A 25,614-nucleotide genomic window follows, 5' to 3' on the forward strand; every position below is an offset into this window, starting at 1 on the left:
TTTTCTTCCTTTGGTGTGAGCTAAGATTCTCTGCTTTTGTGACGAGTACTCCTGAATACTAATCCCTGAATTTAATTCACCAAAAATTGCCAAAAATAATAATAATATGGGGAAAGAGAGAGTGATAGAGGGAGAAGAACAAACAATCAGGCAAGGGCAGTACTGTGAATTATTAGGGTCTTATTAATAAGATTATGTTAGTCTAGAGGAAATGACCGTAAATATCATCAGTGAGCCCAGTTGGTCTTTACTGACTGCTAGACACATCCCTGAGTTCTGTTCTTAGTCTCCAACTGTATGATTACTACTGTCTGGAAGTATTATTTGAACAACTAAAGTCACTTAATGGAAAAGGAATATGTCTTTAGAGAATCAACAGTAATTTTTCTATCTGATTAAAAAGGACTGTTGACTGTCTGGAAACCTCAGTCATATTTGTAAGCAGGAAAGCATTGGCTATTAAAAGTGGATGATGTAAAGAGATGAGCAGAAACTTTGGCGATAGGTATACCTGGATTTAATTCTCACTTCTACCGCTTGGTAGCTGGATAGCCTTAGGCAGGTTTCATACCTCCCTGAAATTCACTTAATTCAGTCTGTAAAATGGCATAATAACTTACTATAGCATCCTTTTAGGAATTTTAAATCAGTTCTTGAAATAAAAGTACACAATATATAGACAAGTATGGATTCCTCAATAGGTGTTTGACCTTTCATTTCGCCAGTATCCCACCCGCATCAAATAAAGAAAAATACTTTTTAAAATTTACGAATATTTCATTGTTGTAAAGTTAAAGCCATAAAAATAAGCAAATGGCCTGCTATCATACCGTTAGAAGAAAGAAAAAAAAGGTGTTCATGAGAGTTCCATATTAGAATACAAGTTTTCCTTAGGCACCTGTTTATGTATGCTATTCTGCTCTTTACAATAAATAATTAAATTTAAAAGACTTAATTTCTCACTTTTAAGACCTTATTAGTTTACAAATTACATATTGACCTATGCTAAATTTTATACCGACCTATGCTAATGAATTCAGTACAGAAAACAAAAAACACTGCACTAAAGCAAATTATATATATATTATATATATATATATATAAAATATATATATATCTTAAATGCATTTATATCCTACCGTGTCTCATAAAGCATTGTGGTAACTCAGCGGAATACAGACAATCAAATATAATGGCAAAAGCACTTAATATAAACAGGGCCAAGGAAACATAGAAGATGAAGAAAAGATGAGGGAAATGTGAACAGGAGGACGTGTAGTTAATCGAGTTGTATGTTTTGACCTTAAGCTTCTCTGTGTGGGGACTTCCCTGGTGGCACAGTGGTTGGGAATCCTCCTGCCAGTGCAGGGGACATGGGTTCGGGCCCTGGTCTGGGAAGATCCCACATGCCGCGGAGCAACTAAGCCCGTGCGCCACAATTATTGAGCCTGTGCTCTAGGGCCAATGAGCCACAACTACTGAAGCCCACGTGCCACAACTACTGAAACCCCAGCTCCTAGAGCCCATGCTCTGCAACGAGAGAAGCCACAGCAATGAGGAGCCCACACACCACAATGTAGAGTAGCCCCCACTCGCCCCAACTAGAGAAAGCCCATGTGCAGCAACAAAGACCCAACACAGCCAAAAATAAATAAATTTATTTAAAAAAAAAAAGATTCTCTGTGGATAAAACAACATGTAAATAATTGGTTACAAAGCCACATTATTTGAAGGTGCCAGACTGCACATTAACAGTCTGACACAAAGGGACAGCACAGGAAAACTATTCAAAGACAAAGATTTTTAAATCTTTGCAGTTTGAAACCTTTTAGAGCAAGTATAATGAGCTCGACACACATTTCAACACTCCACATGTTAATCGCATGTTCAAAGCATGTCTCAAAGTCATTGGAAATAGTTGCTGTCTCTGTCTCCGATATGTAAAACAGATCTGTGATGTGTAAAACTCAGGAGGTATTGATATCCACTTTTTGGCATCTGAACAGGAAACAAAGTTGCTTCGCAGTGATAATAAAGAATGAAGTAAATGCAACAGTCAAATAAAAGACAAAGTACTGAGGGAATGTATTAAGAAAACGAATCCAACTAAATTCTGGTGACCTGGGGCCTACGGTTGTACACACTGCATGGAAATACCCCAGCCTAAATACTGGCATAGGAGGAAGGGTACTGCTAAGCCCATCACAGTATAATCCTTTTAAATGTCCCTTTCAAGGTTGTCTCCACTCAACGCTGAGTATAGGAAATCTTCCCATCAGGCAGAAACACTGGCTGAGCAATGATTGACCAAGAAATTAACACACTAATGAATAAATGATGCTAATTTATTTTTATCTCTGACAACGGGAAACAGCACACACTCTGTGTCAATGATATGTCCTCTTTCCCACTTTTCTAAATGGTCAATTATGTTTTTCCCTTCATTGCTTTATATCATGTGTGGCAGGCATGATGGGAAATGGCTACCAATGGTTCTGTTATTGATTTCTACCTTCCTTTCACTGTGGCTAAAGAAGATACTTTGTATGATTTCAGTTTCTTAAAAATGTATTGGTACTTGTATTGTGGCGTAACATATGGTCTTTCCTGGAGAATGTTCCATGTGTACTTGAGAAAAATGTGTATTCTGCTGTTGTTGAGTGGAGTGATCTATATATGGCTGTTAGGTTTAGTTGGTTGAATGTGTTATTCAGTCCCCCTGCCTCTCTACTGATCTTCTGTCTAGATGTGTTATCCATTATTGAAAGCAAGGTATTGATCTCCAACTATTATTTTAGAACTATCTATTTCTTCCTTCAATTCTGTCAATGTCTGCTTCACATATTTGGGGGATGTTTGGTACATATATGTTTATAGTTGTTATATCTTCTTGATAGATTGAACTTGTTATCAACATATAGTGGCCTCCTTTTCCTCTTGCGATAGTTTTTGATTTAAAGTTTATTTTGTGTGATATTAACGTAGCCATCCCAGATCTATCTTCCTGCCTTCCTTCCTTTCTTTTTCTCTCTCTCTCTTTCTTTCTTTTTGTTACTATTTGCATGGGATATTTTATTCTGTGCTTTAACTTTCAACTAACTTGTGTCTCTTGAAATCAAGTGAGTTTTTTGCGGGCAGCATATACTTGGATTATGGATGTTTTTAAAGTCCATTCTGCCAATATTTATCTTTTTTTTTTTTTTGTGGTACGCGGGCCTCTCACTGTTGTGGCCTCTCCCGTTGCGGAGCACAGGCTCCGGAAGCGCAGGCTCAGCGGCCATGGCTCACGGGCCCAGCCGCTCCGCGGCATGTGGGATCCTCCACGAACCCGTGTCCCCTGCATCGGCAGGCGGACTCTCAACCACTGCGCCACCAGGGAAGCCCGCCAATTTTTATCTTTTTATTGGAGAGCTTAATCCACTTACTTTTTCAAAAATTACGGATGAGGAAGAACTTAATTCTGTCTGTTTCCTGGTTGTTTTCTGTATGTCTTATGCATTTTTTGCCCTTCATTTACTCCATTACTGACTTCTTCTGTGCTTAGCCGATTTTGTTGTAGTGAACTCTTGATTCCTTTTTCATTTCTTTTTGCATATAGTCTATTGATATTTTCTTTGTGGTTATCAAGAAGATTACATTTACCCTTCTAAAGTTCAACCAATATCATTTGAATTGAAACCAACTTCAATAGCACACAGAAACTCTGTTCCTCTACAGTTCCATTCCTCCTCCTTACATTATTGTTGTCACAAAATTACACCTTTATACTTTGTGAGCCCAATAACATGGATTTATGATTATTTTATGCATTTGTTTTTTCAATCATGTAAGAAATAAAAAGTAGAGTTACAAGCCAGTAGCACAATACTGGCTTTAGTATCTGCCCATATATTTATCTTTACTGGAGATTTCTATTTCTTTATACAGCTTCGAGTTGCTGTCTAGTGTCCTTTCATTTCAACCTGAAGGTTCAATTTAGCATTTGTCATAGGGCAGTGTTAGGAAGTTGTAAAACAAATGCCCTCAGCCTTTGTTCATCTGGGAATGTGTTAATTTCTCCCTAAGTTTTGAAACCAGTTTGGCCAAATATAGAATTCTTGGTGGACAGTTTTTTTCTTTCAGCACTTTAAATATGTCTGGCCTCTTGCCTCCGTGGTTTCAGATAGGAAATTAGCTATGAATCTTTTTGAGGATCCCTGCTTTGTAACAAATTTGTTTTTTCTTTCTCCTTTGGGAGTAAAGATTCTTTCTCTGTCTTTTGGCATCTGAGAGTTTGATTATACTGTTTCTTGTTGTGGCGTTCCTTGAGTTTCTCTTAGTCCTGAAATCAGGCAAAGATTTACAGCAAGCAAACACATACTGAACCAGGGAAGAGGCAATTTGAAAATGGCAGGAAAGCTTTGTGGCATTTTTACTTGCCCTTGCCCCATCTACTCTTAGTGTAGTGATGGTCTTAAAGTGGTGGGGTCTTAATGCAGTGATAGTCTGAAAGTAGCAGCAGACCATTCGTAGTATGGGGCCCTCAATCCTGCTTCAGGAGGGAGCAGAAGAGCCCATACTCTCGGACTATTATGTGTATCTGTTCTAACCTGTCTGGGAGCTACCTGAAGGACTGACACAAGATGCTTATCTCTGTCTTAGCTAACCTGGAACACAGTCTGGAAAAGCAGCGGTCATTGCTCAAAAAAAGTGCAAGGTGAACTGACAAAGCACAGATGGCTGGGGCAGAAGACTGTGCATTGAAATACAATAGACCACATAAGATGCAGGAGCAAAAGTTGGGGGAGATTCTTTGGGAACTTAGAACATACAAAAAGTACACATGTGTCCAGAGAAATTAAGAAAGCCACATGCATACTCAAGATAAGATGCATGCTCTGAAAACACCAGAGGAGTCTCTAAGCTTTTACCATGGGCTGAGCCCTGAACTCAGTGCAGGTCAGCTAAATGTTGAAGGAGTGATCCAGCAATCTGCACAATGGGGAGAGGTGTGTGGTTTTGAGTGTGCATGTGGATGTGCTTGTGTATATTTGTTTTTGTTTGTCTTAGGTGCAGGAATTCAAGGACATCTCTGTCAAAACATTAGCTAAACATGAACTAAAGGAACAGAGACTTCAGTGCCTACATACGATAAGGGGTACAGTCATTGCAAAACTAGTTTGGAAAGGTCCCTAAACAAACAGACTACTACAGCCTTCAACAATCCAAAGCCCAGAAAACCCTGGGAAAGTGGGAGAATCTGATTTCCATAGACACCACATTACAATATTTGAAAGCCAGATGTTCAACCAAAAAACTCACAAGGTATACAAAGACATGGAAAAGTATGGTCCATTTAAGAAAACAAATTAATTGATGAAACCATCCCTAAGGAAGCCCAGACTTTTCTCCATTGCATATTCTTGCCTCCTTTGTCATAGATTCATTGACCATAAGTGCATGGGTTTCTTTCTGGGCTCTCTATTCTGTTCCAGTGATGGATGTTTTTGTGCCAGTACCATACTGTTTTGATTACTGTAGGTTTGTAGCACAGTCTGAAGCCAGGGAGCATGATTCCTCCAGTTGTGTTCTTCTTTCTCAAGACTGTTTTAGCTATTCAGGATCTTTTGTGTTTCCATACAAACTTTAAAATTATTTGTTCTCAGTCTGTGGAAAATGCCCTTGATATGTTGATACAGACTGCATTGAATGCGTAGATTTCCTTGGGTGTGATGGTCATTTTAACAATAGTAATTCTTCCAGTCCGTGACCATGGTATATCTTTCCAGCTGTTTGTGTCATCTTTCATTTCTTTTATGAGAGTCATATAGTTTCCTGGGTACAGGTCTTTTACCTCCTTAGGCAGGTTTATTCTTATGTATTTTATTCTTTTTTATGCGATTGTAAATGGGATTGTTTCCTTAATTTCTCTTTCTGATAGTTCACTGTGAGTGTATAGAAATACAAAATTTATATATAGAAATCTATTGTATCCTGCAAATTTACCAAGTTCATGTTTGAGCTCGAATAGTTTTTTGATGGTGTCTTTCAGATTTTCTATGTATCATGCCATCTGCAAACAGTGACAGTTTTACTTTTTCCTTTCCATTTTGGAGTCCTTTTATTTATTTATTTTTTCTTGTCTGATTGCTGTGGCTAGGACTTCCAAAACTCTGTTCAATAAAAGTGGTGAGAGTGGGCATCCTTGTCTTGTTCCTGATCTTAGGGGAAATGCTTTCAGCTTTTCACCATTGAGTATGTTAGCTGTGGGCTTGTCATATATGGCCTTTATTATGTTGAGGTATGTTCCCTCTATGCCCACTTTCTGGAGAGTTTTTACCATGAATGGATATTGAATTTTTTCAAAAGCTTTTTCTGCATCTATTGAGATGATCGTATGGTTTTTAGTCTTCAGTTTGTTACTGTGATGATAAGAGACCTAAGACAGCTACAGAGGCTAAGTGACCTTTCCTTCCCTGAATGGGTAGGTATCCTTGTTCTGCCTTCTAATTGAGTTAGTATCTGAGTAAAGAACTGCCAGGTGTCATTTAGTTCACAATACACTGCTGTGGCAATATAGAAATGAATTTGCCTAAGTCATTTGGCTTTTCTCAATTATAGTAAATGAATATACCGAATGAATACTTCAACTTAAGGAAATGTTCTTAAAAATATATTAATGTAGGCAACTTCAGTGGAGAACTGAAATCAAAACAAAACATTCAGGTAAAGGGTTGAAATAAAAGTACACTCAGTTGTATCCAGTTTCCTCTTGTAAATCTCTCTTTTTAATTTGAATGGACAGTCACTTGAGAATATCTGACTTGGGGCTAAGGAAATCTAAGCCTTCTTGGCCACACTGTATTCTCTTATGTCATTTACTAAAGACACCAGTTGGGTTGCTGAAAAAAGCGTGGGAAAAATCAATCCCTCACATCCAAAGGGCGGCTCTTGAAAATATGTGTGTTGTTGTAGTTACTTTGCTCTTCTGGCCTCAGAAGTTCTAATCTTAACCTTAGCCCCTCATGGAGAGAGACTTTGTAAACCAATTCCCACATGACTCATTATGTGACTGTTGAAAAAGAGAAACCCAGCTCTTTTCCTGTGCTTTCAACCAGTCATCTTCTTCAAAAATCTGTTTGGATTGTTATACCTTAATCTTGCCTGGCAAGGGACTTATGGGAAGGTTCTTATTGTTTGAAAGTTTGGTGCCAGTATCTGCAAAGAAAGAAGAAAGATGTGTTTATCAAACATCCCAATAGTGAAGGTGTGTGAAAGCAACTTTTGAAAAAGTTAATCTGTCAGAGTTTAGCCGTATTATTACATTTTATTTTATTCATTGAAAATAAATAATTATCAATGAATCCTTTCTAGATTTTCTAGTTTCCCAAAGTTCCCTGTATTCACATTCTAAGAGGAAAAATGGTATTTTAAGTCACTGCTCTTCACCTTATATTATTTATAATCACTCCTCGTGACCTCTTCCTTCCAAGAAACTTGATCCTGAGAAGTGTCCTTTGTTTGTCTTTGTGGAATAAGTGATGAGGATGCATCCTGGAGACCTGTGAGATGTTTAACTTGTGGCATAATGAAACTAGGATGGAGAGTTCTGGAAAGATCTGGAAAGGTGGCTGGTAGAGTGTGGCCAGATGTGGTGGGAGAAGAGAGACGTACAGAGAGAGGGAGAGGAAATTTTCAGAGGGAGAAAATGAAACAAATAATTAAATAAGTTTTGTTGTGTGGTGTGGGACGCAAGCCTTTCTCTCCCCCTTTCCTTCACAATGTCTTTGTTAAAGACTGTGTTTTTCATTAGTTTTACTAAGATAGGATTTGCCGTTTTGTTTGGATACTGAGAATGGACCCATGGAAACAGTTACATTTGGGTTATCTCTTGACTGTCTTTAATGAAGAACATAAATATTGGCCACACTATCTATGCACATGCTATCACCATGCCTTTTTTGTTCTCTGTTCATATATCTAAGTCCTCTTCTTTCTTTAAGGTCAATCTCAAATCTCATCTGAAATGTACATTTATTGATAGATTCAACCCATAATGAACTGTCCCTTCTTTGTCCTCCTTAGGCTCTGATTATTTATAAAAACTCATTTTTGAACTTAGAGACTGTCCAATATGATATATTAGTTATTTCATCAACATATGTTATATCCTCAACACAATTATACGCTTTTGTGGGGCTGGGATCATACATTCTGTAATTTTTCTCAGTTCTTACACTTACTTTGATAAAAAGCGCATTCATTCATCTAAACATCATTTATTGGGTGTTAATTAAATATCTCAACTCAGTAAATATTGTTTGAATGAATGCATGCATGAATGAGGGAGTGTGCAATAGGTAGCCTAATGTACCGCCCAATGTGAGAAAACCAAAAACATAAACACAAAGGCAAGCCAAAAAGTGGACCAGGACTTTCTGTAAAATATCCTGCTTTTTGTTGGATGATGCCATGAAAATCAAGATGCTCCTGAAAGGTCTTAATAGCTGATCAAGAATAGTAAACAATTGAAATTCTCTCAGGCTTCTTCAACCCTATCACTGGACACATTTATACCTCTCAGGAGTGGTATTAAAAGAAGAGATTAATAAAGCTTTTATAGATGAGTTGATAAATCTCTAAATATTTAAGTCTTCATTGCCTGCTAGGTTTTCTCTATTTTGGGTTTCCAAAAGATTTCAATAAACCACAGGATAATTAAAAATTAGACATTATCTTTCTTACCTTGATGTTTTTTGATGGTAAACACCTTTTTATTGTCTCCATAGTGCTGCCCAATTTCCACCAGTACAGTACTTAAGTGAATTTTGCTCTGGATGTTGAATATTACTTAAATAACTAAAGTAACTTCCTCAGAATTATTATTCTATTTCTGGTTAGGATACTATCTGCTCTGGTTTGTTAAAATTTCCCTTTAGAGTGGTTTTAATTTTGTTTCTGATAGGGTCCTAGGATTTATTGCCACACCCATCCTGCATCTGTTTTTCTTTGAATTACTCTCCTTGCAGTTTCTGATTCATACAGGGCCTTACAGGTTAGTGACAACCTGGCCATCACAACGCTGGGAAGGAGAGGCCTACTTTTCAGAGGTGTTGATGTTTTCTGTACCTGAAGGTTTTCAAGAGATATCAATCTTCCTCACCACCGCCCTTGGCCCTCTTAATGGACTAAGCAGTTCCTCATGAAATTTCTGTAGGATATCTGTACCAACTTCTCAATATTGTTCCATCCTGAGTCTATAAATTCCTGGCCTCAAGGTAATGTTAGATTTCTAGCTCCAGCCCCTATTTACATAAGGCCTATACTAAGGAACGGAACCCACAGACATCAGTCCGCTCTTCTTTCTCTGGATTTAATTTCTCTGTTACTTTCTGAAACATGCAGGTGTTCCTTTCTTTCTTTTAATCTCAGCTATGTCCTTTTAACTTTTTCAAAATTGACCCAGAATTTACGTGTGTCTCCAGTAAGAGTACATTAAATTGAGCTTAGTCTGCTATTCTACTGGCATATTTGAGATCCAGATAATTTGCTACTTAACTGGATTCAATGACCTGTATATTTCAGGCATCTAAAACTCACCATGTTCCAAATTTCCCTCCTTATAGTTAGTAATTTTCTTGGGAATCTGGATGACATAAAATGGAATAAAGTTAGTGAGTGGCCCAGGAATGCCTGAAAGTTTGTTTGTCAGAGTGGCCAGGGAAAGTTAAGCAAGGAAGAAAAGCAAATGAAAAACAGAATCCCATTATTATGGCTGAGTTTACTCCCAGGATTCCATGCAGAGCTCTCTGTAGAGCTGGGTTGGGTTATAACTTATGCCAGAGCTCTACGTGGGGCTGACACCATCTCATGCCAAGCTCTCAGTTCTGGGCTAACGTCATCTCTTGTCCACTCTGTGGAGTGGAAACTTTGGAGGAATGGCCAATGTGTTCCGCGGTGTAGGAAGAGGGAAATTGTGAATGTGACTTTCTAAATTGTGGAGGAACTAACCACTGTAAATGTGCCTTGAACTATGTTGTTTAATTTGACCAGTCAGATCAATGACTTTCCCCTTGAATGAAATGCTGCTACGTATATGAGCAGAAAAACAAAACTGGTATAAGGAATAGATAGCTAGTGGGAAGCTTCCGCATAGCACAGGGAGATGCGCTCGGTGCTTTGTGACCACCTAGAGGGGTGGGATAGGGAGGGTGGGAGGGAGGGAGATGCAAGAGGGAGGAGATATGGGGACATATGTATAACTGATTTACTTTGTTATAAAGCAGAAACTAACACACCATTGTAAAGCAATTATACTCCGATAAAGATGTTACCAAAAAAACTGGTATAAGGAGATGGAGAGACTGGGAGTCTTATTTTCCCACCAATTAACTTTGCCTCTGACCATGACCTTCCCTTTGAGTCTCCTAGACCTTGGGGATGATCGCAGCCCCTTGGGTTGGGTGACGGCAACCCCATCTTCACTAGAACCTCTATAGTTAACTTCGATTTTTCCCACTCCGTCTATCCATCCCATGTATGCAGTCAGACATTTGATCATGGACTTTTCCTGACAAAATATGCTTGAATATAACCATTTCTTTTCACTCCCACTGCTACTGCTATTGTCACTGCCTTAACTAGGGCTTTATCTTTAAGTTCTTTATATAAATATATAAATATCTCTATATAAATATAATATACAAATAAATAAAATATAATATTAATTCTGATGATTTTAAAGTCTTTTCTTGATAAAGACTTTTCCTGATAAAGACACACAATATCTTATATAAATATTTTTGTATTATCTGTTCTTTTCTTAGAATTTTAGCCATATGATTCTATCTCTTGGTTTGTCTAGAACTTTTTGATTGAATGCTGGCTATTTTATTTGGCTTTTTTTGTTTTTCTCAGTGCAAACGTTGTTTTGCTTCAAAATATTTTATTCTACCTGGAAGTAGCAAATCTTCAAAGTACAATTTTTTAAATGCTTTCAAATATCAATACTATAGGTGTCACAAAATCTAGAAAAATGACATTTAAAAATGAACTACTGCCAGATGTGTCTCTATAAAACTTTTCCCCCACTCTTTCAGCTATATATTCTTTAACTGCCTCCTCATACGACAGTTTATGTATTTTCGAAATAAAATTTTAAGAAATAAACTTTGTAGTTTTTAGACATAGATTTCTTGTAGCATGGTTGATTAGAATTTGCTTCTAGTTATTAATAGTTTAGAAAAGTTTATTTCAGCTTCACAATTTATTATTGATAATGTCACATTAATTTTCATTGTTAACTTTGAGAAAACCTCTATGGATTACTTCCTCATAAGTATTTACTATTATAAATGCATTACTGATTTCAGTACTGCTATAGGTTTGTGCATTACAGGGATTCTGATAAAATACTCATTCATACCATTCCATTACACACATTGTTGATGGAGTATATTCATTCATTCATTCATTCATTCATTTATTTATTTATTTATTTATTTTTGGCTGTGTTGGGTCTTCGTTGCTGTGCGCAGGCTTTCTCTACTTGCAGGGACTGGGGGCTACTCTTTGTTGCAGTGCACAGGCTTCTCATTGCGGTGGCTTCTCTTGTTGCAGAGCACGGGCGCTAGGCACGGAGGCTTCAGCAGTTGTGGCTCGCAGGCTCAATAGTCGTGGCTCACGGGCTCTAGAGCGCAGGTTCCGTAGTTGTGGCACACCGGCTTAGTTGCTCCGTGACATGTGGGATCTTCCCGGACCAGGACTCGAACCCTTGTCCCCTGCATTGGCAGGTGGCTTCTTAACCACTGTGCCATCAGGGAAGCCCCTGGAGTATATTCTTGACAGAAGAAAATTTCCGTTTTGACTAAGCATTGATGAGAACTGAATCTTTGACTTATCTTTCACATGCCTGATGATTGAAATAATTTTCCACAGATTAGCTTCTGGTTTTGTACTTTTCAGTTCTTTTTTTCTTCTTCAAACGCACATGCTTTGAGAGCTGTGAAGTGCAAGACATGGCTATATTGTAAGGTGGTTTTTGTCCTTATGCTTCTGTGTCTTGTGCTAGGTTAAGTCAGTAGAGTAGTCAGTATGAGTACTGGAAGTTATTCCTGTAATGGGATAGTATATAGTCAATTACATATGGCGGTGTCTGAAAATCACATAATAGCCTCCCTTAAAACATCTCCTTAGGGCTTCCCTGGTGGCGCAGTGGTTGAGAGTCCACCTGCCGACGCAGGGGACACAGGTTCGTGTCCCGGTCCGGGAAGATCCCACATGCCGCGGAGCGGCTAGGCCTGTGAGCCATGGCCGCTGAGCCTGTGCGTCCAGAGCCTGTGCTCCACAATGGGAGAGGCCACAACAGTGAGAGGCCCGCGTACCACAGAAAAAAGAAAATCTCCTTAGCCAGATTTCAAAAAAGCCTGTGGCCATTCCAATATGATCCAACATAGCGGAATATGATAGAAGGAAAATTGGCAAAGAAAGAGACGCTGGTCTTACCTGATGGAAGTTAAAATATCTCACTTTTGACAATTTTGCAAAAACTTATAATTCCATGAACTAATTTCTAGGGTTCTTCACAGGACCTAAAAAGGAACCCATAGAGTTGTGGAACAACAATAGAAGCTGCTGTGATGAGAAGCCCAGGCACTGCAACAAAGAGTAGCCCCCGCTCGCCACAACTAGAGAAAGTCTGCACGCAGCATTGAAGACCCAACGCAGCCAAAATAAAAATAAATAAATAAAGATAAATTTAATTTTAAAAAAGTAATACTCAGGTTTGAGGCATGAGAAGTATGATGAGAAATTAGCTAATCCTTTCAGAACTTTTAAAATATCAAACTCAGTCTCTAAGATTTTAGCATTATATACAACATTGGTTACTTATTAGTGGTTTGGGAAGGCCAATTTAAAATTTTCTGATCTTACTGTATTGAAATTCACAGCCCTAATGTTTTCCACATTGACTATATGAATGATGAAGTAAAGTCAATCATGTATTTCCTTTCCAACTGGACAGAAAACAAAATTTTAAAAAGTGTTTGGACTACTGACTTTTGATTTCTTCTAAGGCAAGTGTATAGGTAATTTTTATTCCCTGATTAGGAGAAAAATGGTGGAAGAGGGCAGGGTTAAGAATTAAGATTTCAAGAGCGTGAGAGGTAGATGGCCAACCAGAGTTCCTAAGTTTCAGTGCGTGTAACTGTTGCCGCCGCTTAAGCCTGCCAAAGCAGTGGTATGGCTGCTGCCCTCGTATTTGCTACCTCTAGAAACATTCTTGCCAGTAGTGGCAGCAGCGGGACTCAATTACCCCCTTTTCTCACTCTCTCCAGAAGCTCCAGATGGCGTCTTCTGTGGGCAACGTGGCCGACAGCACAGAACCAACGAAACGTATGCTTTCCTTCCAAGGGTTAGCTGAGTTGGTACATCGAGAGTATCAGGCAGGAGATTTTGAGGCAGCTGAGAGACACTGCATGCAGCTGTGGAGACAAGAGCCAGACAATACTGGAGTACTTTTATTACTTTCATCTCTACACTTCCAGTGTCGAAGGCTGGACAGATCTGCCCACTTTAGTACTCTGGCAATTAAACAGAACCCTCTTCTGGCAGAAGCCTATTCGAATTTGGGGAATGTGTACAAGGAAAGAGGGCAGTTGCAGGAGGCAATTGAGCATTACCGGCATGCATTGCATCTCAAACCAGATTTCATCGATGGTTATATTAACCTGGCAGCCGCTTTGGTAGCAGCAGGCGACATGGAAGGGGCAGTACAAGCTTACGTCTCTGCTCTTCAGTGCAATCCTGATTTGTACTGTGTTCGCAGTGACCTGGGGAACCTGCTCAAAGCCCTGGGTCGCTTGGAAGGAGCCAAGGCATGTTATTTGAAAGCAATGGAGACGCAACCGAACTTTGCAGTAGCTTGGAGTAATCTTGGCTGTGTTTTCAATGCACAAGGGGAGATTTGGCTTGCCATTCATCACTTTGAAAAGGCTGTCACGCTTGACCCCAATTTTCTGGATGCTTATATCAATTTAGGAAATGTCTTGAAAGAGGCACGGATTTTTGACAGAGCTGTGGCAGCTTACCTTTGTGCCCTAAGCTTGAGCCCAAATCATGCAGTGGTACATGCCAACCTGGCTTGTGTATACTATGAGCAAGGCCTGATGGATCTGGCAGTAGACACCTACAGGCGAGCTATTGAATTGCAACCACATTTCCCTGATGCTTACTGCAACCTAGCCAACGCTCTGGAAGAGAAGGGCAGTGTTGCCAAAGCAGAAGATTGTTATAATACAGCTCTGCGGCTGTGTCCCACCCATGCAGACTCTCTGAATAACCTAGCCAATATCAAAGGAGACCAGGGAAACTTTGAAGAGGCAGTTCGCTTGTATTGTAAAGCATTAGAAGTCTTCCCAGAGTTTGCTGTTGCCCATTCAAATTTAGCAAGTGTATTGCAGCAGCAGGGAAAACTGCAGGAAGCTCTGATGCATTATAAGGAGGCTGTTCGAATCAGTCCTACCTTTGCTGATGCCTACTGTAACATGGGAGACACTCTAAAGGAGATGCAGGATGTTCAGGGAGCCTTGCAGTGTTATACTCGTGCCATTCAGATTAACCCTGCACTTGCGGATGCCCACAGCAATCTGGCTTCCATTCACAAGTATTCAGGGAATATTCCAGAAGCAATTGCTTCTTATCGCACTGCTCTGAAGCTTGAACCTGATTTTCCTGACGCTTATTGTGATTTGGCTCATTGCCTGCAGATTGTCTGTGATTGGACAGACTACGATGAGCGAATGAAGAAGTTGGTCAGCATTGTGGCTGACCAGCTGGAGAAGAATAGGTTGCCTTCTGTGCAGCCTCATCATAGTATGCTCTATCCTCTTTCTCATGGCTTCAGGAAGGCTATTGCTGAGAGCCATGGGAACCTCTGCTTGGATGAGATCAGTGTCCTTCATAAACCACCGTACGAACATCCAAAAGACTTGAAGCTCAGTGATGGTCGACTGCGTGTAGGATACGTGAGTTCTGACTTCGGGAATCATCCTACTTCTCATCTTATGCAGTCTATTCCAGGCATGCACAATCCTGATAAATTTGAGGTATTCTGTTATGCCCTGAGCCCAGATGATGGCACAAACTTCCGAGCGAAGGTGATGGCAGAAGCCCATCATTTCATTGATCTTTCTCAGATTCCATGCAATGGGAAAGCAGCTGATCGCATCCATCAAGATGGTATACACATCCTTGTAAATATGAATGGTTATACCAGGGGTGCTCGAAATGAACTCTTTGCTCTCAGGCCAGCTCCTATTCAGGCAATGTGGCTGGGCTACCCTGGGACCAGTGGCGTGCTTTTCATGGATTATATCATCACTGATCAGGAAACTTCACCTGCTGAAGTTGTTGAGCAGTATTCTGAGAAACTGGCTTATATGCCCCATACTTTCTTTATTGGTGATCATGCTAATATGTTCCCTCCCCTGAAGAAGAAGGCAGTCATCGATTTTAAGTCCAATGGGCACATTTATGACAATCGGGTTGTGCTGAATGGCATCGACCTCAAAGCATTTCTTGATAGTCTCCCAGATGTGCAGATTGTCAAGATGAAATGTCCTGATGGAGGAGACAACGCAGACAGCAGTAATACGGCTCTTAATATGCCTGTCATTCCTATGAATACTATTGCAGAGGCAGTTATTGAAATGATTAACAGAGGACAAATTCAGATAACAATTAATGGATTCAGTCTTAGCAATGGACTGGCAACTACCCAGATCAACATTAAGGCTGCCACTGGAGAGGAGGTTCCCCGTACCATTATTGTAACCACACGTTCTCAGTACGGGTTACCGGAAGATGCCATTGTGTACTGTAACTTCAATCAGTTATATAAAATTGACCCATCTACTTTGCAGATGTGGGCAAATATTCTGAAGCGTGTTCCCAATAGTGTGCTGTGGCTGTTGCGTTTTCCAGCAGTAGGAGAACCTAATATTCAACAGTATGCACAAAATATGGGCCTTCCCCAGAAGCGTATCATTTTTTCACCTGTTGCTCCTAAAGAGGAACATGTTCGGAGAGGCCAGCTGGCTGATGTCTGCTTGGACACTCCACTCTGTAATGGACACACCACAGGGATGGATGTCCTTTGGTCAGGGACACCCGTGGTGACTATGCCAGGAGAGACTCTTGCTTCCCGAGTTGCAGCTTCCCAGCTCACTTGTTTAGGCTGTCTTGAGCTTATTGCTCAAAATAGACAAGAATATGAAGACATAGCTGTGAAACTGGGAACTGATCTAGAATACCTGAAGAAAATTCGTGGCAAAGTCTGGAAGCAGAGAACATCTAGCCCTCTGTTCAACACCAAACAATACACAATGGACCTAGAGCGGCTCTATCTACAGATGTGGGAGCATTACGCAGCTGGCAACAAACCTGATCACATGATTAAGCCTGTTGAAGTCACTGAGTCGGCCTAAATAATGACTGTGTGCACAGGAGAATTACCCTGTACCTGAGCCTCAACCTTCTGGGGGAAAGGGAACTACTTTTTCCTTATCTGTACAATACCATGCTGCAGATGGGTGACAGACAATGATAAGAAATAGCACAGCCAGACTTGCTTCCTGCATGATCATGATCACGATAGGGAGAGACACAAGAGATGGGAAACTGCTGTTCCACAAGGAGTCTCCATAGAATTTTGCAGCAGCCAGGTGTCTGGAAGGTCTGGAAGGTAAGTCTGGAAGGTCTGATCTCCCTTGGTCTTCCATGGGATGGATGGTTAGTGTGGAAGGGAGATAGAGATTGCCCAGCCGTTTTGTGATTATCATGGATTGATTGAGTCCTCTGAATTAATATTTTTCTTTATATTTTGGGTATTGGAGCTTTTAAAAATGTTTGGTTTCAGGTATTTTTATTCATGTGAAGTGTGTACGATTCTCTTGAGATAAGCTTTTAAGCTAAAATATTCCTTGTTTTAGTTTCTGAACTCGACAGATAAATGGGGACTTTTCTGGTGTAGTCTTTTTATAGGTTTTGTAAACCACTTGAGCCTATATCAGTCATTTTAGTGTCTGACATAATGTTCGGAACTATCAGTGCTTTGTTGGTTTATAGATGATGGCTTAAATTATTTTCCTGGTCCGTTTCCTACTTCCCTTCCGCCCACTTTAAAAATTCTCCTGTAACTTGGCTAACAAAAAACCAAGTCTGATTCAAAACCTCCCAGAGTGTTTCTCTTAACCGCATCATCTGGTGCCAAATGAAGATTCTTAGGAGTGATTATTAATTCTGAAGGGCACAGTTGTGGTACTGTCACTGATGATAATAATAATGGATTTTTGGCCTAGAGTTTTGACCTATTTCACCAGTGTTTTACCGTTGACTGCCCCTCTATGCTGCTTCCAAAAGTCATAGTGTGTGTTAAGATTTTTACTTTCATTTCTAATGCTTGTTTGTTTTTTTTAGTGAGTCCTGTTCTACCTTTTTCTTTCAGCAGAAATGAAATCCCAGGTAAGTATAAGTATTCAAATATTTGATCAGTAAGTCACAGTTATCTCCAGTACATTAAATAACTTTCATCAAAAAACATGTTATAGGTAAAAAGCTCTGAAGGACCAGCTATGTATATGATAATTATGTTTCAGACCTTCTAGGGTATTATATATAATAACTTGTCTTCTGGACGTGGTCTTGAAGTCTTTATGGATTCAGTCTCAGTAGTAGCGAACTGCACTGCTACTTGGTTTGGAGTACAAATTAGACTTTAGCCCTCCTGGAGGTTGAGTTTTTGGTATTGAAAACCATAGGAATGAAATTATTGTATTTCAACAAAGGATCGAGGGCTTGAGGCTTAAACAAGGCAACATACGTGTGGGAAGCAGTCAGCCTTGAGGGCAGGTAAGGACATGCCAGGCATGCGGCCGCTGCTCGAAGGGACTGTCCCTACTTGTTCCCCTCCTTGTTCCATTCCATGGGAGATAAATCACCAGAGCCCAGAGATCAGAAAGAATGTAAAATGAGACAAGCAAAGCTGTCTCCCCCCTGCACATGCAGGTTATTTTTGATGCTTCTGGGTTTATGGGTTTCCTCCCAGGGAAGTTAACCTTGAGCCGAGACAGTCTGTAGATAATGTAAACCACCATCTGGCAACCTTCCGATTTCTAGTCTATATAATCTGCAACTGTAGCATAATAAAATTTGCCTTGCAACCATCAGTTGTCTTGGTCCTTCTGACCCCATCCGTCGGTGCTACTTCAGTTCCTTACCCCTTCCCTTCTGACCCTGGGCGGTGAGATCCTCTTTCTCCGGCTGGTCCGCGGCAAGTGGCACTCGAACAGGGACCTGAAGCGTGAAGGCAATTAAAAGAAAAAGAAAGTGCAGGTAAGAGAACCCTTATGCAAAATATGTGTGGCCACCAGTAAAAGTGAAACGAATAGAGGCATAAGGCAATAGTCAGAAGTAAAATAAGATGGGGCAAAAGGGCTCAAAGATGTATGAATTATTTGCTCAGGTTTTACTTTTGATGCTTAGAGCTCGGGGTAATAAAGTTTCTGAACTTTATTGTTGACTGAATTTTTACAGCATATCCATGGTGTATCTCCCTGGTTTCCTGATGGCGGCTCTGTTGACATAGAAATCTGGCAGAAAGTTGGAGAAGATTTAAAAAATTATTACGAGTCTCGAGGGCCTACTCATACTCCTGTTGTTACATATAGTTTGTGGACTCTGATAAAAATATGTTTAGATTCTTCTCATGATAGTGTTGATTTGAATGTAAAGTCAGAAAAACATAAGCCTCTGACAGAAGGAGAGACTGTATTATCAGCTACTGTGTCGCCACTTCCTAAACCGAAAGAGCTAATTAATTTAAATATTTTAGATGAAGAGGAACATTTTGACTTAACAGATGAGGCTTGTAAACATAAAAGAGAGAAATATCCTGAGGATGATTTTCTAATGGCTGTGATAGATAAGTCAGTGAAAAAGCTGCAGGTTAATAAGGACTGTCTTCCTCAAAAATCCACATCTGTAAAAATGCTGAGTCCCTTGCAGCGCGCTGTACAAGGAGCAATAAAACGAGGAGAAGATCCTATTTTCTGTTGTCCCGTCATAGAAAGACCTGGTCCTAATAATCCTCAACAAGCTACTAGGGAGCATCAGGCTCTCCCTTTGAAAGTTTTGAAAGATTGAAAATCTGCCTGTGCTCAATATGGGCCAACTGCTCCTTTTACTGCTGCTATGGTTGACAGGAGAAGCTCTTCCCCCCGCTGATTGGAAGTCTATTGCATGAGCTTGTTTAAATGGTGGAGATTATTTAATATGGAAGTTTGATTTTTATGAACGGGCTGCTGAACAAGCAGAAAAGAATGCTGCCCATAATATTCCAGTTGATTATCATATGCTGATTGGGGAAGGACAATATCTTTCTTTACAAGATCAATTAACTTATCCCTTTGTTGCTTATCCTCAAATAAATCATTTGGCATTACAAGCCTGGAGGAAATGTCCTTCTACACACAAAACTGAAGATCTTTCAAAACTTAGACAGGGACCTGATGAACCATATGCTGATTTTGTAGATAGGTTGTCACAGGCGGTGGGGAGACTCATTGTGGACAGACTCACTGGTACAATTGTAGTTAAGCAACTTGCTTTTGAAAATGCTAATAATGAGTGTCAGGCTGCGATTCGACCTTGGAGAAAACGGGGAACATTGGAGGATTATATTCACCTTTGTGCAGACATTGGGCCTACTTATATACAGGGTGCTGCTGTGGCTGCAGCATTAACTAAAGTGGGGTTTAAAAACAATCAAAAGAAAACAAAGACTTGTTTTAAATGCGGAAAGGCAGGTCCTTTTGCTAGAGAATGTAGATCTTTTAATTCTAACCCTAGTCCTTCCTTCCCTACTCAAAAACCTCCAGATGGTCAGAAAATCCCTGGTTTATGCCCTAAATGCAATAGGGGAAAACATTGGGCACAAGATTGTTGCTCAGTGGCCCACAAGGATGGGCCACCACTGTCGGGAAACTCTTCCCAGGGCCTTCCCCGGCCCCAACAAATAATAAGCGCAATGTCTGTGTATCCTCCTCAAATTATCAATCAGACATTAACCAAAAACAAAAACATACAATATCCTCGCTCTCCAGAGCAACACCAGGAAGCGCAGGACTGGAGCTCAGTACCTCCGCCCGATATGTATTAACTCCTGAAATGGGTCCTCAGGCCCTCTCTACGGGCATCTGTGGACCTTTACCCAAGGGTTTGATGGGACTATTATTGGGAAGAAGTAGTGTCACCATGAAAGGTTTAACTGTTATGCCAGGAGTCATAGATTCTGACTACGAAGGAGAAATAAAAGTCATGGCACAAACTATTAAAAATATAATAACTATTTCTCCTGGTGATAAAATTGTACAATTGCTACTTTTGCCCTTTGTACCTCATGGACAAATTTTACAACATCAAAAGAGAGAAACAAAGGCTTTTGGATCGTCTAATGCTGCCTACTGGATTCAGAAGATAGGGAAAGAACGTCCAGAAATGAAATGAACCATTAATGGAAAGGTTTTTTCAGGTTTGTTAGACACTGGAGCTGATGTCTCTGTTATGACGCAGGTACACTGGCCTAAACATTGGCCCATTAGTCCTACTATTACAGAACTTCACGGAATAGGACAAAGTTCTTCTCCTATGCAAAGTAGTCAGTTTTTTTTATGGCAAGATAGTGAGGGCCATTCAGGATATTTCCAGCCTTATGTTTTGCCTGGGCTGCCTTTAAACCTCTGGGGCCGAGATATATTAAAAGAAATGGGAGTATTACTTTATAGTCCAAACTCTCAAGTCTCTAATATGATGTTGGATCAAGGATTTCTTCCCACAAAAGCGCTGGGAACAAATCAACAAGGAACTGTCTATCCTATTGATGTGAAAATAAAAAATGATAGACAAGGTTTGGGTTTTTCTTAGGGGCCTTGGATTCTCCACTCACTGCTGATCCAATTACTTGGCTGACTGATGACCCTGTATGGGTGGACCGATGGCCCCTCACAAAGGAGAAATGAGAAGCTGCAGAACAATTAGTACTGGAACAATTAGGGCATTTAGAAATTTCCAGTAGTCCTTGGAATACTCCTATTTTTATTATCAAGAAAAAATCTGGAAAATATAGGTTATTACAGGATCTAAGAGCTGTTAATAAAACTATGCTAATAATGGGAGCTCTTCAACCAGGCCTACCCTCTCCAACAGCCATACCACACAATTATCATCTTTTAGTTATAGATTTAAAAGATTGTTTTTTCACTATTCCTTTGTTTCCTGAAGATAGAAAACATTTTGCTTTTAGCTTGCCTGCCTTAAATTTTAAGGAAGCCATGAGGAGATTTCAATGGAAAGTATTGCCTCAGGGCATGGCAAATAGTCCTACATTATGCCAAAAATATGTGGCTCAGGCCTTGACTCCTGTGAGAAAAAGGTTTCCATCGTTATATCGCATACATTATATGGATGATATACTTTTAGCCACTGATAATATTTCTTTATTAGAGACTGCTTTTCAATTTTTACAACAGTCCTTACAATCATTTGGCTTGGTCATTGCCTCAAGAAAACTTCAAAGACAATCTCCATTTTTATATTTGGGAAAATATATTGATAACACTACTATTAGGCCTCAAAAACTACAAATTCGAGTTGATAATTTAAAAACATTAAATGCTTTTCAAAAATTACTTGGAGATATTAATTGGCTAAGGCCTGCCTTAAAACTTACTACTGCTCAATTACAGCCTTTGTTTGATATTTTTAAGGTGACTCAGATCCTTCTTCTTCACGCTCTATGACTCCAGAAGGATTTCAAGCTTTACAAATAGTCAATAGATCTATCAGTTCTACACAATTAACTAGAATTCATACTCACCTTCCAATTTTCTTAATAATTTGTCCAACTCCTCATGTGCCTACTGCCGTCTTATGGCAAACTGTTGGAATTATTGAATAGATTCATATGAAATCTACACTCTCTAAAGTTATTAACCCTTATTATGAACTTATTAGTAATTTAATAATGCAAGGTAGAACTAGATGCTTACAACCTATAAGTATAGAACCTTCTCAAATTATTATGCCTGATTCAGTTAGTCAACAAAATTGGCTTTTTCAACATAGTAATGAATGGGGTCTTGCTCTTGCAGGATTTTCAGGTACCTTGGAATGCCATTACCCTGCTGATAAATTGATCCAATTCAGCAAACTTAACTCATATCTTTCCTTCTATAATTAGGCAACAGCCTGTCCCTCATGTACCTTTGGTTTTTACGGACGGTTCTTCTTCAGGAGTGGCTACTGTAATCATTGACGACGGAACAAACCTCGTTAAAGAAACTTCCTTGACTTCAGCTCAACGTGTTGAACTGTATGCTGTCATTATGTCTTTTAAACATTTGCCTTCTATATCTTTTAATTTGTTTTCTGATAGTAAATATCTTATTAGCTTGTGATTTCTTCTGGAGACTGCGAGCATAGGACATACTAATGACCCTGAATTATCATCCTCTTTTCGTTTGCTTCAACAGCTTATTCGTTCCCATGATGGTCCTGTTGCAGGTCTGTATATCCGTGCTCATTCTAACTTGCCTGGTCCATTGACTAAACTTAATGCGACTGCAGATGTTTTAACTCGATCTAAACGTGATCTTTATCCTGTACATTTTCCTCCCAAGAATAGAGTTGAAGTTACTCCTCCTCCTCAATCTCTTTTCCCTAAAGCAGGACATGTCCCAATTTACCGTACTCCTCCTTTCCGTTCGTCATGCTGTCAAGAATGGCTAATATACTGCATTCATTATCTCCATACTCTTGATACTCATGGTCCATGTCCTGGACACCCTCATATTATGGTAAGTTATGATCAAACTGCTTCACAAGCAGCACAGCAGTTGCACGCTTTACACCGTCAGTCAGCGGCTACATTACACACACAATTTTCCCTTACTCGTGAAGCCGCCCCACAAATTGTTAAGCAGTGCCCACAATGCTTACCTCACCTTCCTGTTCCACATTATGTTGTTAATCCTCGTGGATTATTACCTAGACATTTATGGCAAATGGATGTTACTCATATCCCGTCTTTTGGGAAATTACAGTTTGTTCATGTCACTATCGACACTTATTCTGGTTTCCTCTGTGCTACAGCACAGACCGGAGAAGCGACTAAACATGTTATCACTCATTTATTACACTGTTTTGCTTTCATGAACCTTCCCAAAATTATTAAAACAGATAATGGGCCCGCTGCTTTTGCAACATTTTGTAATTCATTACAAAATTACCCATATTACAGGCATTCCATATAACCCTCAAGGACAAGGTATTATAGAACGTGCAAATAGATCTTTAAAGCTAACTATTGAAAAAATAAAAAGGGGGGAATTGTATAGAACAACGCCACATAACCTTATAAATGATGCTCTGTTTATTTTAAATGTTCTCACTGTTGACAAATTTGGCTGCTCTGCAGGGGGAAGGTTGGTGGCTGAGCCAAGATTGGCCTCTCAATCTCCGGAGGTCCTCTGGAAAGATCCGTTAACCAGCACTTGGCGTGGTCCTGATCCTGTGTTGATTTGGGGATGTGGTCACATGTGTATCTTTCCCAGATCAGCGCCTGGACCTCGCTGGCTTCCTGAACGCTTAGTCAAGCAAATAGATGGCTCGCCACAGCTCACCTAGTTCAGAAGATGAAGAAGCTCTGCATCTCTCCCGAAAATTTGACAGTGTTGATTCAGAAAAAGAAGAAGAGGAGACCACTTGCCAGGACGACTCAAAGGAGTGATGTTCCAACTTGGGGACAAATTAAACAACTGGTTTCATGAGCTCAAGAGTCAGTGAAACAACAGAATAATCCTGTTACACCTGTAACTTTATTTTTGGCTATGTTGGCAACCATTTCATGTGTTCCCTCTGTTAATGCAGCAACTTACTGGGCCTATGTACCTGATCCTCCACTATTACAACCCATATCTTGGTCTGAAGCAGAGTTTCCTGTATTTTACAATGATAAATGTTTATGGGCCTCTTATTGGGAATATAAAACAAATCAATATGTCTGTAAATTATACTAACTGGCTTAGTACCCATCCTGTCTGTCTTAGCCCATTGAATCTGGAAACTGGACGTGTAAAGGCTATTAGTTATGAGCATACAGATGTTTATGAGGGAACGGATCAATCAATTAGTTTGTCAGGCTCTCCAGGCATCCTTCGTTTTACAGGAACCAACATTACTCTTACATGCCCGGCTACCAGCTGACGAGAGTATCTTAAGGATACCATCATTTGGTATAAAATGGGCAACCTATTGATATTAGAGGTCAAATCTCATACGCCTCACCACTTAGGGATTCCGCTATTACTATAGCCAAGGTTACAGGTGAAGATTCAGGAAATTATTTCTGTATGAAGCGTTTACTTGGAGGACAAGGGATACTTATAGCTGAACATAAGGTTACTATGCTTAACAGAAAATCAAAAAATCAATTTCCTCCCCTTATGACCGTTAACTTTCCTGGATCCAATTTTGAACATTGCAATGCATCTTGGAATAATAACCAAATATGGTGTACTATAGATTATACCAAGGTGTCAATTCTTATCTCTTCTTTTCCCATCATAGATAGGTTTATCACATTTCAAAAGAACTGGGATATATGGAAACTAGCTCTAACTTATTCCAATACACCTGTTATAACTTGTGTTGCTCCTCCATATACACGTTTGTGTGGTTCTATTAACATTGGTAATTCTTCCAAAGGAGGATATAATATTAGCTGTGTTAATTGTATTTTTAGCAGTTGTATGTTCCCTTCTGCAGGAACGCAATCTGTGCTTATACTAAAGCAACCCATGTATGTTATGGTGCCTGTACATCTGAGAGAACCTTGGTATGAAGATACTGGAGTACAGGCATGGGTGGAACTCTCTAAAGCCTTGCAGAGAGGAGACACTTTCTTGGGTGGCTAATAGTAAGTTTACTTGCGTCGGCTGCTCTGTCTGCTACCGTGGCTACTGCGGGTCTTGCTCTTTCACAGAGTATTCATCATGCTCACTTTGCTAATCAGTTATCTCAACATAGCAGTCTTGCTTTATCTTTACAAAGTCACATATATTTACGGATTAATAACAAGTTAGATGAATTTAAAAACGCAATTTTGGGGATTGGAGATCAGATGGCAGCATTAAAATTGAGGATGCGTTTAGCTTGTCATGCAAAGTATACATGGATGTGTGTTGCTCCTTAAAAGTACAATGACTGTATTTGGGAATGGGAAAAAGTAAAAATGCATCTGCTGAGTGTTTGGTCAGATAATAATATTAGTCTTGATCTTAAGAAATTAAATGCTGAAATTCAGGATATACAAAATGCACATATTGATGATATTTCGCCAGAAGATGTAATTCAAACTTTACTGAACCATTTAAAGTGGTTAAATCCTCAGTCTTGGATTACCGGAAGGTTGTCAGGATTTATTACCCTGGCCATAATTTGCCTATTATTGATATTAATCTTCTCATGTCTGTTTCGTATCCTCATGCAACAGTATACTACTCTCAGCACTAAACTTCA

At 39.7% G+C, this 25,614-nt stretch overlaps 2 protein-coding genes across 4 annotated transcripts in view; one reads left to right on the forward strand and one right to left on the reverse strand.

The window, feature by feature from the left end:
- The window catches only part of LOC125961674 (uncharacterized), a 180,467-nt gene that overhangs the window by 38,120 nt on the left and 116,733 nt on the right, over positions 1 to 25,614 (reverse strand). The window lies entirely within an intron of this gene.
- LOC125961792 (UDP-N-acetylglucosamine--peptide N-acetylglucosaminyltransferase 110 kDa subunit-like) lies at positions 13,319 to 25,575 on the forward strand. 3 transcript variants are annotated; one of them, XM_049700804.1, is made up of 3 exons: positions 13,319 to 16,723; positions 17,458 to 22,408; positions 22,569 to 25,575. In XM_049700804.1, exon 1 carries the CDS (start codon positions 13,326 to 13,328, stop codon positions 16,464 to 16,466), a length of 3,141 nt encoding a protein of 1,046 aa, XP_049556761.1. In that variant the 5' UTR covers positions 13,319 to 13,325; the 3' UTR covers positions 16,467 to 16,723; positions 17,458 to 22,408; positions 22,569 to 25,575. The 3 variants fall into 3 exon arrangements, with proteins under 3 accessions (XP_049556761.1, XP_049556760.1, XP_049556759.1); XM_049700803.1 differs by having other exon boundaries at positions 17,458 to 18,372; positions 22,277 to 25,575; XM_049700802.1 differs by having other exon boundaries at positions 17,458 to 25,575.

The sequence above is a fragment of the Orcinus orca genome, chromosome 17, assembly GCF_937001465.1.
Source record: "Orcinus orca chromosome 17, mOrcOrc1.1, whole genome shotgun sequence".
NCBI classification, from domain to species: Eukaryota; Metazoa; Chordata; class Mammalia; order Artiodactyla; family Delphinidae; genus Orcinus; species Orcinus orca.